The sequence below is a fragment of the Brachionichthys hirsutus genome, chromosome 10, assembly GCF_040956055.1.
Source record: "Brachionichthys hirsutus isolate HB-005 chromosome 10, CSIRO-AGI_Bhir_v1, whole genome shotgun sequence".
NCBI lineage: Eukaryota > Metazoa > Chordata > Actinopteri > Lophiiformes > Brachionichthyidae > Brachionichthys > Brachionichthys hirsutus.
Genome location: NC_090906.1, coordinates 11,087,046 through 11,101,304, shown reverse-complemented (window position 1 = coordinate 11,101,304; position 14,259 = coordinate 11,087,046). Strand labels below are relative to the sequence as shown.

At 46.1% G+C, this 14,259-nt stretch overlaps 2 protein-coding genes across 2 annotated transcripts; both read right to left on the bottom strand.

Moving 5' to 3' along the window:
* Positions 1-161: 161 nt before the first annotated feature.
* prdx5 (peroxiredoxin 5) lies at positions 162-2,321 on the bottom strand. Its single transcript, XM_068744500.1, has 6 exons — positions 2,164-2,321; positions 1,182-1,316; positions 971-1,102; positions 710-748; positions 572-636; positions 162-481 (listed from the first exon to the last, which is right to left on the bottom strand). The coding sequence occupies exons 1-6, from the start codon at positions 2,257-2,259 to the stop codon at positions 376-378; spliced, it is 573 nt and encodes a 190-aa protein (XP_068600601.1). The 5' UTR covers positions 2,260-2,321; the 3' UTR covers positions 162-375.
* Positions 2,322-5,028: 2,707 nt separating this feature from the next.
* On the bottom strand, positions 5,029-13,580 carry esrra (estrogen-related receptor alpha). The gene is made up of 8 exons (XM_068743977.1): positions 13,454-13,580; positions 12,113-12,198; positions 8,457-8,840; positions 8,196-8,312; positions 7,947-8,060; positions 7,025-7,192; positions 6,655-6,924; positions 5,029-5,606 (listed from the first exon to the last, which is right to left on the bottom strand). Exons 3-8 carry the CDS (start codon positions 8,833-8,835, stop codon positions 5,353-5,355), a joined length of 1,302 nt encoding a protein of 433 aa, XP_068600078.1. The 5' UTR covers positions 8,836-8,840; positions 12,113-12,198; positions 13,454-13,580; the 3' UTR covers positions 5,029-5,352.
* Between the last annotated feature and the right edge of the window lie 679 nt (positions 13,581-14,259).

Here is a 14,259-nt window from a genome sequence, read left to right as displayed (position 1 = left end):
AAAAAAACATTTAATTACAAGCCTCTAATCACCCCTTTATAAATATATTCATTTCATGTGATGAAATGACGATGGGTTCCTCTGCTCCATTTTCATTTGACATTAAAGACATTTGCATTATGTATTTTGTATTTGCATATGAAAAGACTATGAGAAATACATGAAGAAAAAGCCATTATTGCTTTCAGTGTAACTTTATTTATGTAACAGCATAAAGATGGTGATATCTGCTCCTTCAGATCGCTCCTACTGCCATATTTGTGCGCATTAATCAACCTCCAACTCTTTGGAGGTTGATTAACGGCCACGGGAGAAAAGGAAGTGCAACATTGATAATGACATCCCTGTTTGTAGTTTAAAGGAATCTCGATGAACCTACAGATCAGCCAGAACAATGGGAGCCAGGCTGCAAGTTAGTCCGGTGCCGTCAGGCTCCACGTTGATCTTCTTTACAACTCCATCTTCCACGATCATAGAATATCTGAAACACAGGATTTAAAAAAAAATACACATTACACACCGATTTATAATCATAGAATCTGTCAGTGAAGCGGGGGGGGGGGATAAATACCGCTTGGATCGCTTGTTCCCAAGGGCCTGCACAATATCGCCACCGTCAATTAACAGGTCAACTGCCTAAGAGGCATAAAGAAAAACGCAGCTGAGAATACAGTCGCATTAAAAGTACCAGGAACACGTTTCGGTTTACCTGAGTAAAAGCTCCGGTGGGATCCGCCAGCATTCGAACCTGCAGAGAAAGGAAAGGGATGCTCAAAAGCTTTAACCAGCAAGTCGGTGTCAAACGGGAATTTACACTTTCAACCGTCCCGAGTTCTTAGACGTGAAAGATTATTATTGGTGTGTCCTGAAAGGCGATGGCACATAGTCAGCGTCTACCACGCCGTTCGACCTGGTGCAGTTAGTCAAAGAAATGGGCACGCTACCACTGCCATTAAAAGGTCGCCCAAACCTTGCCATCCGCTGCGTGCTCCTTCCCCCAGGCTGCCATGACGAATGCATCATTGACAGAAATGCAAACGATCTCCTCTATGCCTTTACTCCTCAAGTCCTCGGCCTGCTGCACGAAACCAGGGAGGTGAGTCTGAAAAGCGCGGAGACGAAACACAAAAGTCAGCCTGTGCACGAGACACAGCACGAAGAAGCGAGCGTGGGAATCAAACCTTGGAGCAGCCGGGGGTAAACGCTCCAGGTACAGCGAAGAGGACTCCCTTCTTCCCCTTGAACAGCTGATCCATGGACACCTTCTTACCCGGCGTCCCCTCGTGGACCTCCACTGCAGGGAGACTGTCACCAACCTGTTGGGAAGATAATGTAAAACTCAAACTACTGTTGAGCTGATTCTCTGTCACAACAGTCTCAGAAGAGCTACACAGCAGAGGATCTATATGTACGTGCATTCATTCTGCTGAACTCTATGCACGCTGGAGTTATTTTATTATGACATGGAATGATGGTCTTTACATTATTATTTCCCCCCCTTAAGCTTTGACGTTTAATTGCGTCAAAAGAAAAGCAACAAATCTCCACGTTTTTAATGTTGGAACACAAACACACGATTGAGCCTGTTGGCCACCAGGGGGTGACAAATCCTCCGATACAGATGCAGGTGTCCCGATAAAATGGCCGAACGCCCGTGACGCAGTTGAGCTAAAACTATTTATTTTAATGATACGGCAAACGCGCTACACAGACACAAGTTAACCCCTTACAAACATTAAAGTTACCTGTAGTCTGCCAACTTTATGGTAAATAAATAGCAATGGGTGACACATGTTTGCTAAGGGACACGCCACATAAAAATATGCGCGTATTCACTGTTATTGGACCATTGTGTCCGCAATAAAGATTTTGATTGATTGATTGATTGATTATTAACACACATTCTCAGGCTAGGCTACGGATTCAGAGCGTGCGGGTGAAGTTAATGGCGGTACGGTAACATTAGCGGCAGCGCCGAACATGTTCTGTCACACGCGGCTGAGCGGCTGTCATGGCGACCTGTTTCACGGAGACAGTTTTGTTAGCTAGCTAACGACAGACCCGTGAATGACGCAGCTGTGTGAGTTTTATAACTATGACAGAACACAACGCGGCTTCTGCCAGAGTAATGCGCAGCTGACGATAACAAACAATAACACTCACCTTAATGGGCATTTTTGCACACGCGGAACCGCGCAGGAGCCGAACACACTGGGCAACACGGATGCTCTTCACGAGGGTGGTTGTTATGCAGAACATGTTAGCATTAGCATTGCTGTGTTGTTGCTAGCCTAGCAGCGCTATTAAAGGGCGTTTCCTGTTGTGTTCCGCTTCCCTTTTAAGATTCTCCAATGGTCGCAAATTAACATACCGTACAGTGAGTTTGCACAAATCTGGGAACTTTAAATAATTATTTACTGCGCCACATTCTAACAATCTGTGGCGTCTTGTGAGAAGCAACATGCTCTTATTTTGAAAGGACGACAGAGGAAGCGTTCAAACCTGTCGGTGACATTTACAGTTTAAAAAAATTTTTTTTTTTACTTTATTAACATAACTCACAGTATAGATCTCACCCTTGGACATTAGACAAAACATTCACAGCAGTCTCCATCACATGACCCCGATCTACAACACACACGCGCACACACACACACAGGGAGAGATGAGACCTATGGTGGTGGTGTGTCCATTTATTACACAACACAAAGCACCTACACATTTATCCACTCTGCTGCGTCACAGTGGAAGAGCTCACTTTTTTCACAGTGATTTTTTTTTTTACGTGGACATGGTGAGACGAGGACATCAAAGCCTACACACAGAAATACACATGGAGTACCACGCACGAAAAATAAAGCAGCGTCAACAGCCAAACAGCAAATTGAGTAAAAAATAGAATTTAATCATTTTTAAATAGTCTTTCAAAATACAAACATTGATTTGAACTAAATATAACTTTTTAGTTGCTATTATTACTGGCAATGTTAAATGTACACTGGCTATACAAGGAAGTGTAGGCGGTTTGGTAAATTACTGTATTGCTTATTTATATTAATGCACACATTAAAACTACAAATAGCCGTATCATTTTAACAGCGACACGGCAAATAACCTCACCTTTAACCCACCGTACATGAAACATGTTTGTAAGCTCATTTAAAAAATAATAAAAAAACATCAGTACACGAGCCAATCAGCTCTAATTCAGCCCAGGCAACTTATTTTTTGCTTCAGATATTTATTTTTAACCCCCCCTCCCAAAAAAAAGAAACCATTCGAGAGGAATACATCAGAATTTAACAGGTGCCGTTCCCGGCTAGCCGAGCCGTTTGACGACTGCAAATAACCTGCGGTGTTTTTGGGCTGCATCGATTTACCTGCGAAACCATGACAACCACAGGGCAGCCCGCTTAATCCGAGACACTTTGCATCATAGAACATTTAGAAAGCACAATTAATGAGGCATATACATCCTAAATTAAAGACCTCAGATGTTTGACAAAGAAATCCAATATTTAAAAACGACAATTCAAAAGATCAACCATGAACATTTGTCTTTGCAAATGTTTGGCCGTCTTCCTCATGAGGTAGCCCCTCTGTCGTCTCACCGTGCTACAAAAAATATATATCAAGCCAAGTTAACGACAATCGGCTTCAGAAAAACGCACCACTGCTTACATTTGTTTTTTTGTTTTTTTTTTAAAGGATCCTGAATAGAAACACCAAACCTACAAGGACTGTCACAATGTAAATAAAATACCCTCAAATCCTAGAAAGGAAATGTATGAAAAAGCAAGTTCAAGTATTTACATCTCTCAGAACACCATCAGCTGCACAAATAGAATTGTAACGGGGACTTTGCATCACATTTGCTGGCTGTAAATGATAAATTGCATGTTGGTTTTTTTATTCAAATGGAATCTGTACATGGCTAAAAGACTGAAGGCCATTTGGCCACTATACATTACATCTACTTCTGAGTCTGACATCAGACACTGTGGCCTTGCGACTGAAGCTTCCTACAGAGATTATTTTTCCCAATTCCAAGCATATAAATCTGTTGATCGATGAGTCGGACCTTCAGGATGCTGCTATGTGGCGACATATAGAAAGACGGATGTCGCATTTCTTGTTGTCCTGAGCCCTTTATCGTCACTGAAGTCGTAACGCTCGACAGACGGGACACACACAATTACGAGATCTGGCGTGGGAATACTTTTTACCCAACGTTCACCACCACATCTCATCACGCAACTATCGAGTCCCCCAAGTCAAACAAGTCCGACCATTATTTCTGGAAGTCAAAAATAGTGGTCAGACCTAGCTGAGAGTATTAAAAATAAAAAAAAAAGCAGATGAGGCGTACGCATTTCTTTTCTGAGCATTGCCACGTGGGCTTTAATGTCAAAGAGTTGTGTTTTCCCTGATCTCAGTGCCGCTCATTGGTTTTAGACTGCACAGGAATGCAACGCGCTCGTCTTTACAGAAGCCTTATTTGTATGCCAGTAGAACGTTACATAAAACACTGAACAATTCTAAAGAGCATTTGATACCAACATAATTTCTTTTTTTATGCACCTTCTCCTGGAACTACAAATGAATTGCACACCATTTTTTTTATAAAGAATCCTGCACCTATTAAATATACCAGTGGCTCCCAACTCCGGTATTTGACCCCCGAAAAAAAGTGCTGGTGGCTTTCTCTCTTTCCAGACTTTTAATGTTCTCATCCGGCAACCGACCCAAAGCGGTCACTAATACAAGCCAGTAATAAAAAAAAGGAAAATCAACACCTGGAGTCCTCAGAGCGGAGAACGACTGATATACAAAGTCAGATGTTTTCACCCTCCTATCTATGTTTACGTGACGGACAGTATCTGAGTCATATTGCTTTTAAACATATTGCAAGTACTTCCTATGGGTTTGCCTACAACGGCACACTAAACTACAGTAAAGAAAAGCACTCTGTGTGTGTGTGTGTGTCGCTCTGACCCCCCCCCCCCCCCCCCCCCAAGCCTGTCTCCGGATGTGTCGATATGGCTTTCGTGCGTGGATGTCGCTTCGTTTCTAAAAGGTTCCAGAGCCACACGACTGCAGTGAAGGAACACGATTAAAGTAGAAGAAACGACATTTTTATATTTCACTCTGGACCGTTTACTAAAGTTACGTCTCATTAATCCCCACTTATGGACAGAATACAAGATTATTCCTTGTGTTTATAGTCTCTTAAAATACTTTGTTTCCTCACAAACCGCTCATTTACTCTTTTGGGCCTTTTTTTTGTGCGTCTCTGGCGTCTTTGTTCTGTCTCCGCTTCCTCCCCATCCTCTGCGACTCCTGCTTTCGGCTCTAAGGAGAGTCCATCATGGCTTCCAGCATCTCCAGGAATAGTTTGTGCATGGGGACGCCACCGCGGGTTTTGATGCTGTAAAAGGTGCTAAGAGCCCGACCGGCAGTCTGTCTGAGCAGCGGCAGCGTTAAGAGGAGGCGTCCTGCCCGCTGGGGGTCCTCCGGGTGCCGCTGACATTCCAGCTCCAGCAGGGCCTGATGGAGGAGGTCTCGCAGCTTTTGCACCGCCTCCGTGTCTTCGATGTAAACAGAGTCTGACGGAACAGCAGGGAACACAGAGAAGGGTGTCATTGATTTCCAAGCTTTTGGCACAGACAGAAAGACTGAGGCACAAAAGCGAACTAACGTCAGCTTCTGTTGGCGAAACAATCCGTGGATTTGTGATGTGAGCGCAACAGGCCATATGATCTGCTGTTGATAGTAATCTTAAGTCAAATTAAGGTGGTCTGCAAAAACAGAATGGCCGACAAACACGCTGCTGTACGACTGCTAGAAGCCTTTCTGCTAAACATGCACTGATCGATCCATCCTTAATTTTGTGGGGGTCGGCGATTCCTGCATACGAAACAGATTTCATCCATCTACCTCCGCAAAGGTCTGAAAGTCAGCCACCGACTGGCCCGCCTACTTGCCCCAGCCTAAAGCCCCGCCCCACCCCACACGAGCATTGAGAGCGAGCGCCTGTTCAGCTTGGCTGGACATGTAGCTGGAGAGAAGTCGCCCCTCTGGTGAAAAAGCAGACGTGCTTATGTTCATCAAAAAATAAATAAAACCCGACACTAATCTAATCTTATTACCCGTTGACTTGTGAAAATGTTAAACATGACACACTCGTTTTTTGCAGAATGCTTTTGTCCTGTAAACTGTTCCAAGTTATTTTACATTTGGGTATTTCTTTTCTTTTTGCATTACAAGAAAGAAAAGCTAAACTCAGGACGCCTGACTGGTGGTTCAGGTTGTTTTGTTAGTTTGTGCTTTGGATAGTTATTTTATTAACGACCTCAAACCTCGTGGTTTCCTTTTATTTGTAAAAGCAAAAATACTGCCGTGCAGAGAGGCTTAAAACAGGTTCGTAGTATAACCCGTTGCACACGTTTTTGTTTGTGTTCAATAAAATAAGATTGGAACATTTGAAGGTGTGTGCTGTCAGTTAATTTAAAAAAAAATCCGAATCGGCAGGGTCTGGGTCTGGTACATAAACCTACCCATGCTGGAGGTGATTAAAATGATATTAGGTTTAGTATAAAATCTGTAAAATGTACACTAATCTGGAAACTGAATGTAGATTTTGGCTTCACGTACCCGAGTTAGTAAGTGCGATGGCTTTTAGCATGACGAATTCCTCCCGGTCCACGTTGAGTGCACGGAAACGGCGAGCAAGTTGACTAATCGCTGCGTTTAGCTCCGTCAGTCCAGCGACGCGCGACATTTCCTCATCGAGGACGAAATCCTCGGCGAACACCACCTCGTCCTCGCAGCCGAGCGAGCGGTACGCTACGCCCAGCACCAGAACCTCCAGCCACACCGACTGCAGCACGGACATCTGGTCTGCTAGGGACAGCGAAAGGAAGCCTGAAGGGGGCGGGGGGAGGGGGGGGTTATTAAATTCAGAGGCATGCTTCCACGTCTATTACAGCAGCCAAAATGATTCGACCCCCCTTGCATCTCTTACCAGGAATGTGTTTGGCCCAGCCGATGATGACGACCAGCTCACGGTCAGCGAGGTCGCAGAGGGTGGTGAGCGTGCGCTGGGCGGTGTCGGGTTGCAGGGGGTCAGGCATGGCGAATAACTTCTCCGGCTCTGCCACCAGCAGGTGGGACACGATGATGTTGGAGGAACCTGAATAAAGGACGCAAAACCGGTTAATATGTGGTGCAGACATTAAAGTGCATCTAAATCGATGCAGATGTTTCTACGGCGACCTTCGGCTTTGACCTTCAGAACTTTCAAGATTCGGCATTTTCGCTTTCAAGCGGCTGAAATCCTCCAGACAGATTTATGCGAACTTTAAACCTAAATCTGTGCGAATAAGCTCAGCGGAGGTATTTCACTGTTGAGGGACAGAACTTGCACCGGGTTGCCTGTGGAGGGCGCCGTCTCCTTAAGAGTCCGTAACAGGGCGCCGCTGGTCCCGCCTCCAGTTTTCTAGATAAGAGGGTCTCCCCCTCTCGTGCGGCTGAACCTCCAAAAACGAGTTCCGTTTGTGTTTACCGTGTTTTCAGCAGCGCACAACCGATCGACGAGAACGAGACTCCCCTTCATTAAAGAGTCAATGTCGCCCGACCCTCCGCCCCGTCATGCTTTCGGATCCAATAGCACACCTGACCTGTCACTACGCCGCATCGTTTGTTTTCCATTTCCATGTCAAACAAAAACTTGAGCAGTTTTTTTTTTTTTTTTACACAAAAATGTTGCCTTCTCTTACTTAAATAGCCGACAGTTTGCTTAGGGAGACGCATCGCCGCCGTGTTTCCTCGCCTTTAACCGTTACTCGTTTGAGAGGCAGCATCTGACGGACAGGCTACCGAGCGCGACGCGTCATCCGACCCGTTCACAAAGAAAGACCGGCGAGAAGACGAGAATGTGAATCCACCTTTCTCACTCTCCTTGGTCAGAGGCAGAGGGGCGCTCTGGTACGTCGCATTCTCCACTTCGGGGCGCCGTTTGTACTTCTGTCTCCCACCTCTGACTCTGTCCAGACGAACTCCTGCATTACGGGGGGGGGGGGGGAAACAAGCGTCATTTTTAAAGATTTACGTAGAGACAAGTTGCCAAGTTAAAAATATGAACAAAAATAAATAAATACATTCAGCACATAATTGATATTTGGGAAATGGCTCACCCTCTTTCAGCATGCCTACTTTGAGGCACTTGGTGAAGCGGCACGCCTGACAAGCCTTCCTGCGCCTCTTCGTGATCTCGCACTCGTTCGATGCTGGACAGCTGTATTCGATGTTACCTAGTGTGGGGGGAAAAAAAAGTCGACAATTCACACCACGATACAAATAAAAAAAATAAAAAAAGATTTGCCGTTAGTTTCCCCGTGGTTTGCGCGATCCAAATATAAAAACTGCACCACAGAAAACAAGCAGGACACACACACCTTGGATGGTTCTTTTGAAGAACGCTTTGCAGGCCTCGCATGAAGCCACGCCGTAGTGGTAGCCCGAGGCCACGTCGCCGCACACTAGACACAGCCTCTTGGGCAGCGTGCTGAGCGCGTACTTGCATCGTCCCGCCCCGTTTCCGGCGGAGCCCTCCTCTGGGCCTTCGCCGCCCTCGTCTTTGAAGTGACAACGCAGGGCCGGCGTGTAAAGCGGCGGAGAGTAGCGCTTCGCCCCGTCTCCTCTAGTTCCCCCACCGCCGCTTTGAGAGGAGTCCGAGGAGGCCCCTCCAGGACTGGTCCGTCCTCCGCCGCCTCCTTCTGGACTGCTCGGTTCCGCCTTTATGTAGACATCAGTCCGACGCTCTCTGGAAGACATGATGCCTAGAGGGGGGGGTGTGTGTGTGAATAAACAACAATGAAAGGTCGGGGTGAGTAGAGCGTTGCAACCTCTCACCTGACACTCCATTAAACTACCAGCAGGCGTCCAAGCGCAGACTGGCACGTTCATATTCGCTGCGCTGGACGTTAAAATCGTTAACAGCGAGAGGAAATTAACGCTGCCAAATGTTTACGCCAGACCATTTCTGCTCCTCTCCTTTTAAAGTCGCCACGCGGGACGGTTGCAGCGCAAACACAGGGATCACACAGGAAGCAGGCGAAACGAATGCATGCTATATATTCCGATCCGAGAAGTATTCATGTCACCTCATTCCAGCCTAAATAAAATACTCGTACACTCATCTAAACTCACTTCGAGCCCAGCTAGCCCAGAAAGCGGTGGTTTTGCTGCACGGATCGCGGGACGCGCCCAGATTAAACATGCCGCCGTCACAAAGCGCCCGCTTCGTCTACATCACAAACACGTCAGAGTCGCAAAAAAAACCACGACCGGCACCTAAAATAAAACCGCGCCGCTCTCCGGCAGCCCCTCCTCCTTCACCGCTGTGACATTAAAACAGCCAAGGTGACTGAATGAAGGTCGTGACGCTCGTGAGCGGTGACCGCTCTCCCTCTATTCAGATGCGTAACTCATGCTGAAGTACGGCAGCACTGCAGCAACCTGCTCGGCTCACAAAGGCTGTCCGCCGCTCGCATCTCATTTCGGGGAGGCAAATATGGCAAGATTCTATAGTGGAAATGAAATGAAATCCTCCCGCAGACGTCCCGGGAGAGCGAATGAATAGTTAACGCCGAGTAGGTGCGAAAGCCTACCTGAGATACAACCAGCACCAATAAATCGAACAGCAAATAAATCCACCTTTCATTTCTGGACTCCCCAGTTCCAGCACCAACGCCGCTGAAAACGTGAAGCTCAAAGTGCAACAGATTTAAGATGGCGCAACGAGGACGTTCGGAAAGTAAGTCGCATGGAATCGAAATGCTGCCCAGTCTCGGGAGAAACGCCCCTCCTTTTGACAAAGGGCTTTTTGATAATTAAGAGATTCAATTTCTTAAGCGTACAGTCGCGACCTTCACGTGACCTCTAATGCCGGCAGCCGGCAGCACTTCCGTTCAGTCGTGAACCGCATCCGCCATCGGTGAGATGGTTAAAAGGAAAAGCAGCTCGACCTCTTTGACGCGTAATCGGGTAACGGCGAAGGGGCCTCCCTCTCAGGATGTTTCTGGAACTAAAGCAGCTTAAACCAGCCGCTTCATCGTTTTTTGGCGTGTGCAAATTAACCCTTTGTAGGCCATTCGCTGCAAACCCTGACATTGAAATCTGCCTCTCTTCAACGAAGCTAAACGAAGAAGCAGTAAAAGTTTCATTCGCTCTGAGAAGATTAGTCTCCTTGTTTAGTCCACTCATAATGTCTAAAACAACAGAACAACAAATGAGGAACAGCTCAGGGCCAGAACTCTGCTGGGTTTCAATGACAGCGTCACACTAGCAACTGCCAAAGTGCTAAACGACTGGATTTACATTGAATTAAGCACAGTTGTGTCAGTATAATTTACTGCAGAAAAACATAAACGCGTTTAAGCCACGTAATCAATAAGGACTCAGCGTGTTGAACCTTTCGGCGGATTTAAAGGTCATCCAACCCGCTCGGAAAACAGACATCCAAACCGGTTTAGACGCTTTCCTGGGCGTTCCAAAACACAATAATCATCATCATCATCACAGATTACAGATCACACGTACAACAGGAAGGCACAGATGAAGGCTTTCTACCCGACACCGCTGGTCTGACTGGGGACAAGTTAATGTTAATGTTAACCAACTTTTGCGGTTACAGCAGATATCCTGCCGCTGTAGCTGCTCTCTTTGGAGTTTGACCCCCCCACTCTGGTCTTGATTGTAGGCCTGTTTGGCAAGTGGCGAAGATGTCACAGTAACCCGATGCTGATTAACGTTTAGTTTACAATCTCTGGATGGATCGAGCCGTGCAAACAGCGACGCTGCTGCCGGATCGCTGCTGACTCGGACATCCCTTCACCATGTGCACCGCTGGCCGGGTCCGGATCAGCTTTCAGCCGCTGAGGAACATCAGCGTCACCGAAGAAAATGTCTTTAAAAAAATATAAACAGTTGATAGACACAAGTCTAGTAATGGACGGGCTACGATAAAAAAAAACAACAAAAAAAACAATGGCAGACACAACCAAAAGTCTGCTTCGTTTTAGTTAAATACCAATCGCTATAGAAACGCGGCGTGTTTACTCATAACGAAACGAACCAGAGTGCGTTTCTAATGGCGTTAGCATTAGCCTCAACGCATGAAAGCTGCGGTTTCGCTATGCTAGCAGCAGCTAACGCCAGCTCGCTCCTTCTCCCCGGGACGGAGGTGCGTGCATATGCGTGTCCCTCTTGCCCGGGACGAGGCAGCATTTTTACCTGATAACGGCGCCTCGTTTCGCGCGTCAAGTCGCTGAGCGGCGGGATTTCATGGCCCAGGTTTGACAGAAGGACGGCGTCCACACTGTCGGCTAGCTAGCTAGCTAGCTGCTACTGCTACTGCTAGCTCTCTGTGTCGGCTATCCTAATGGGCGGGGCTACAGGCGGCAGGTAGATGATTACAGATGGATCTGCGCTGCAGCTAAAAGACGCTCCGGGTTGAGTTTAAAAACATTAAATAAAAGAACTCATCACTCACTAAAGCCTCGGCTCCTTTCACAGATTGCAAGACGGCACTAATCTGTTGCTTATTTGTTCCTCTTGCAATTTACTTGACCACAAAATGACATTCTGCGCCACAGACTCTGCTTTTCCTTTTGACAGGCTGCTCACCTTGCATGCACGCTTTGTTCCTTTGCACTCAGGCAGGATTTGGACACGCTCACAATGATTATTGCAACGTGAGGACCCCCCCCCCCCCCTTTGATGCACTTACTGTCGTTTGTTTATCCTTCTAAAATGCACAGGCCACCCTTCCAAGGAGCGAAAGGAAATGCAAATATTAAGAGCCACTCAAAATGTTTTGGATCATTCTTTTATATTATTATTATTATTATTTGCTTCCACTGTCCCTTTAATGTATTTTTTTTTTCTGAATAAAACTCAGATTTTCACCTTTAAGTCCGTCAAAGTCTTGCATGAACTGTATGGCAGACAAAGCATTAGGCTTACAGTCCAAAAGTAAAAGGAATAATCCTAAGGGAAGTATAATATGAATATTTTTACCATCATAAAATGCGATGTGAAAACAGATTACCTGCTTGCTGAGCTGGAGTTCAAAGCCTGGATGTTTGTGACTCCCAGCGGTCGCTCAATGAAGCGCTATTCTCGTTCTCAGAAAACCTGCAAAGTAAGCAAATATTTTTGAGTGTCAATTTTTTTCTTCTTCTCTTTGCTCCCAAAATGCCGTTTGAAATTTTAAAAAGATCAACAACCCTTAATATGTTCTGGACTAATAATGATTTCTGTGAAGTCCATATTTGATTAAAAAGATGATATTTAGAACAAAAGTGTCCGTCTTTAATTCAGAAGATATCTAACAGCAGTAGTGCCTTTTTCCCCCCCGTCTCCAGAGACACGTTTCACTGTCCCTGTCCAGGTGTCTCTCGTCCACACACGACCAGTACCAGAATACCCTCCCCTTACGCTGCACGACGCGACACACTCCAAAGGTCACAGTCACAGGAATGCTTGAAGGACGGATCAGGCGCAGCCAACACCTTGTCTCTCACTCACGCAACATCATAAGACATAAAAACATCATTATCTAGTTACAGAGGGAGCTAAATAAATAGACAAGCCCTGCTTTACAAACACAAATAAACAAAGTATAAAACCAACATAACGCGATTGTTAATTAAAGCGTAAATAATTCAGAATATGTACAAAAAGTAGACAACATTAAATACCGAATTAGAGGAAATTAAATATAAAAATATGACATTTGGCTGTAGATTGTGACAAAGATGGACCCATCTTTATTCTACTTCTGTGGAAGTGATCAGAACTTTCTTCAAGAGTGATAGTTCTGTAAAAAAAACAAAAAAAATACTACAGTAAAGTTTAGATTTCAATCATAGCAGACAATGAAACTTTTTTTTTTTTTTAGTCCTTTGAACGAACTGAATTCTGACAGCGTTCTGAGCGTATAGCTTCGTCCACCGTCTAAATGCGGCTCACGCACCGTGGAGGCAGGGAGAACCGAACAGCAGCCAGGGGTGACCTTGCCGACTGATCTCGGGCCGGTGAAAGGTTAATTGCCCCTATAGTGGATTATGGTTTAAGATCAATGACCTCAATCCTGGTCCAGCAGGCTTGTGGGTCGTCAATAGTTCAGCGTGTTACCTGCTGAATGGCAGCCATGGCCTTGTCTTCTTCAATAAATGACCACGCATCCCGTTTATTAGAGCCGTAACACGGGCTGGTGTTGCAGGGTAATGTTATTTTTTGACAGAAACCTTGTAACTCAAATATTACACAATATATGCCTGCTAAATATCCATTCTGCCCCCCCCCCCCCTGCAAACAGATCGACAATAAGGATGGAAAGAGACCGGTAACAGCCGAAAGCCCACCGCGTTCTGCGGCTGCTACTTACGGGAAACGTAAGAACATCACAGGGACGCTTCTTTTTTCTTTTCTTTTTATCGGAAGTCTTTTCGGCTCGCAAGTCCACTGTCGATTGAACCGGTTTAACGGCGCCCCGTCCTCGTCGTCACATCTCGTCACCGAGTTACCGTAAAATCAGATGATTAAACGGCAACACGCCGACTTGTCCACCGGCTCGGTTCCGTGCGCTTGGCGTTATAAATCCTCGCCTTCAGCTGCTGCCGCCGATGTTTTAGTTGGACATCAGCGTCAAGGTTTCAAGGAGGAACTCACAACATCCGGTTTTGTCAAATTTCAGAATTAAACGTAACTACTCAAATTTAACTCTTTCCTGGCGTCAGCTGGTATCGATGTCCGAACGTAATAACGTCTTCGTCATTTGATAGTCTAAGCACACTCCCTTGAATCGCACACATGCTAATTAAAATAAAATAAAAGCATAACAAGTAGTTTTATTTTAGCATGCTACTGACACTTGAGTTCCGGTTTCCGCCTTCATCCCCCCCGCGAGCTTCACGCGACGCAGTGACGTCGTCCCCGTGTCGTAGCTTTTCTCCTCCCTCCGTCCGCTGTGTCTCCGTTACGCACGCACGCGCGCGCCTTCCACCAGCGTCATCAGCGTCACAATGAGAGTCTGCAGCTCGCGAAGGAAATACGACCCCACTGTGTACGTCCATATCGTGACGCGCTACGTAAGAGCAGGCTGCGCGCAGTGAAATCCGCTGCGACCTTTGACGCAACGTGACGTTTCCGCTGCAGCAAACTTCACCAAAGAAACGGAGAAATGAAAATTCC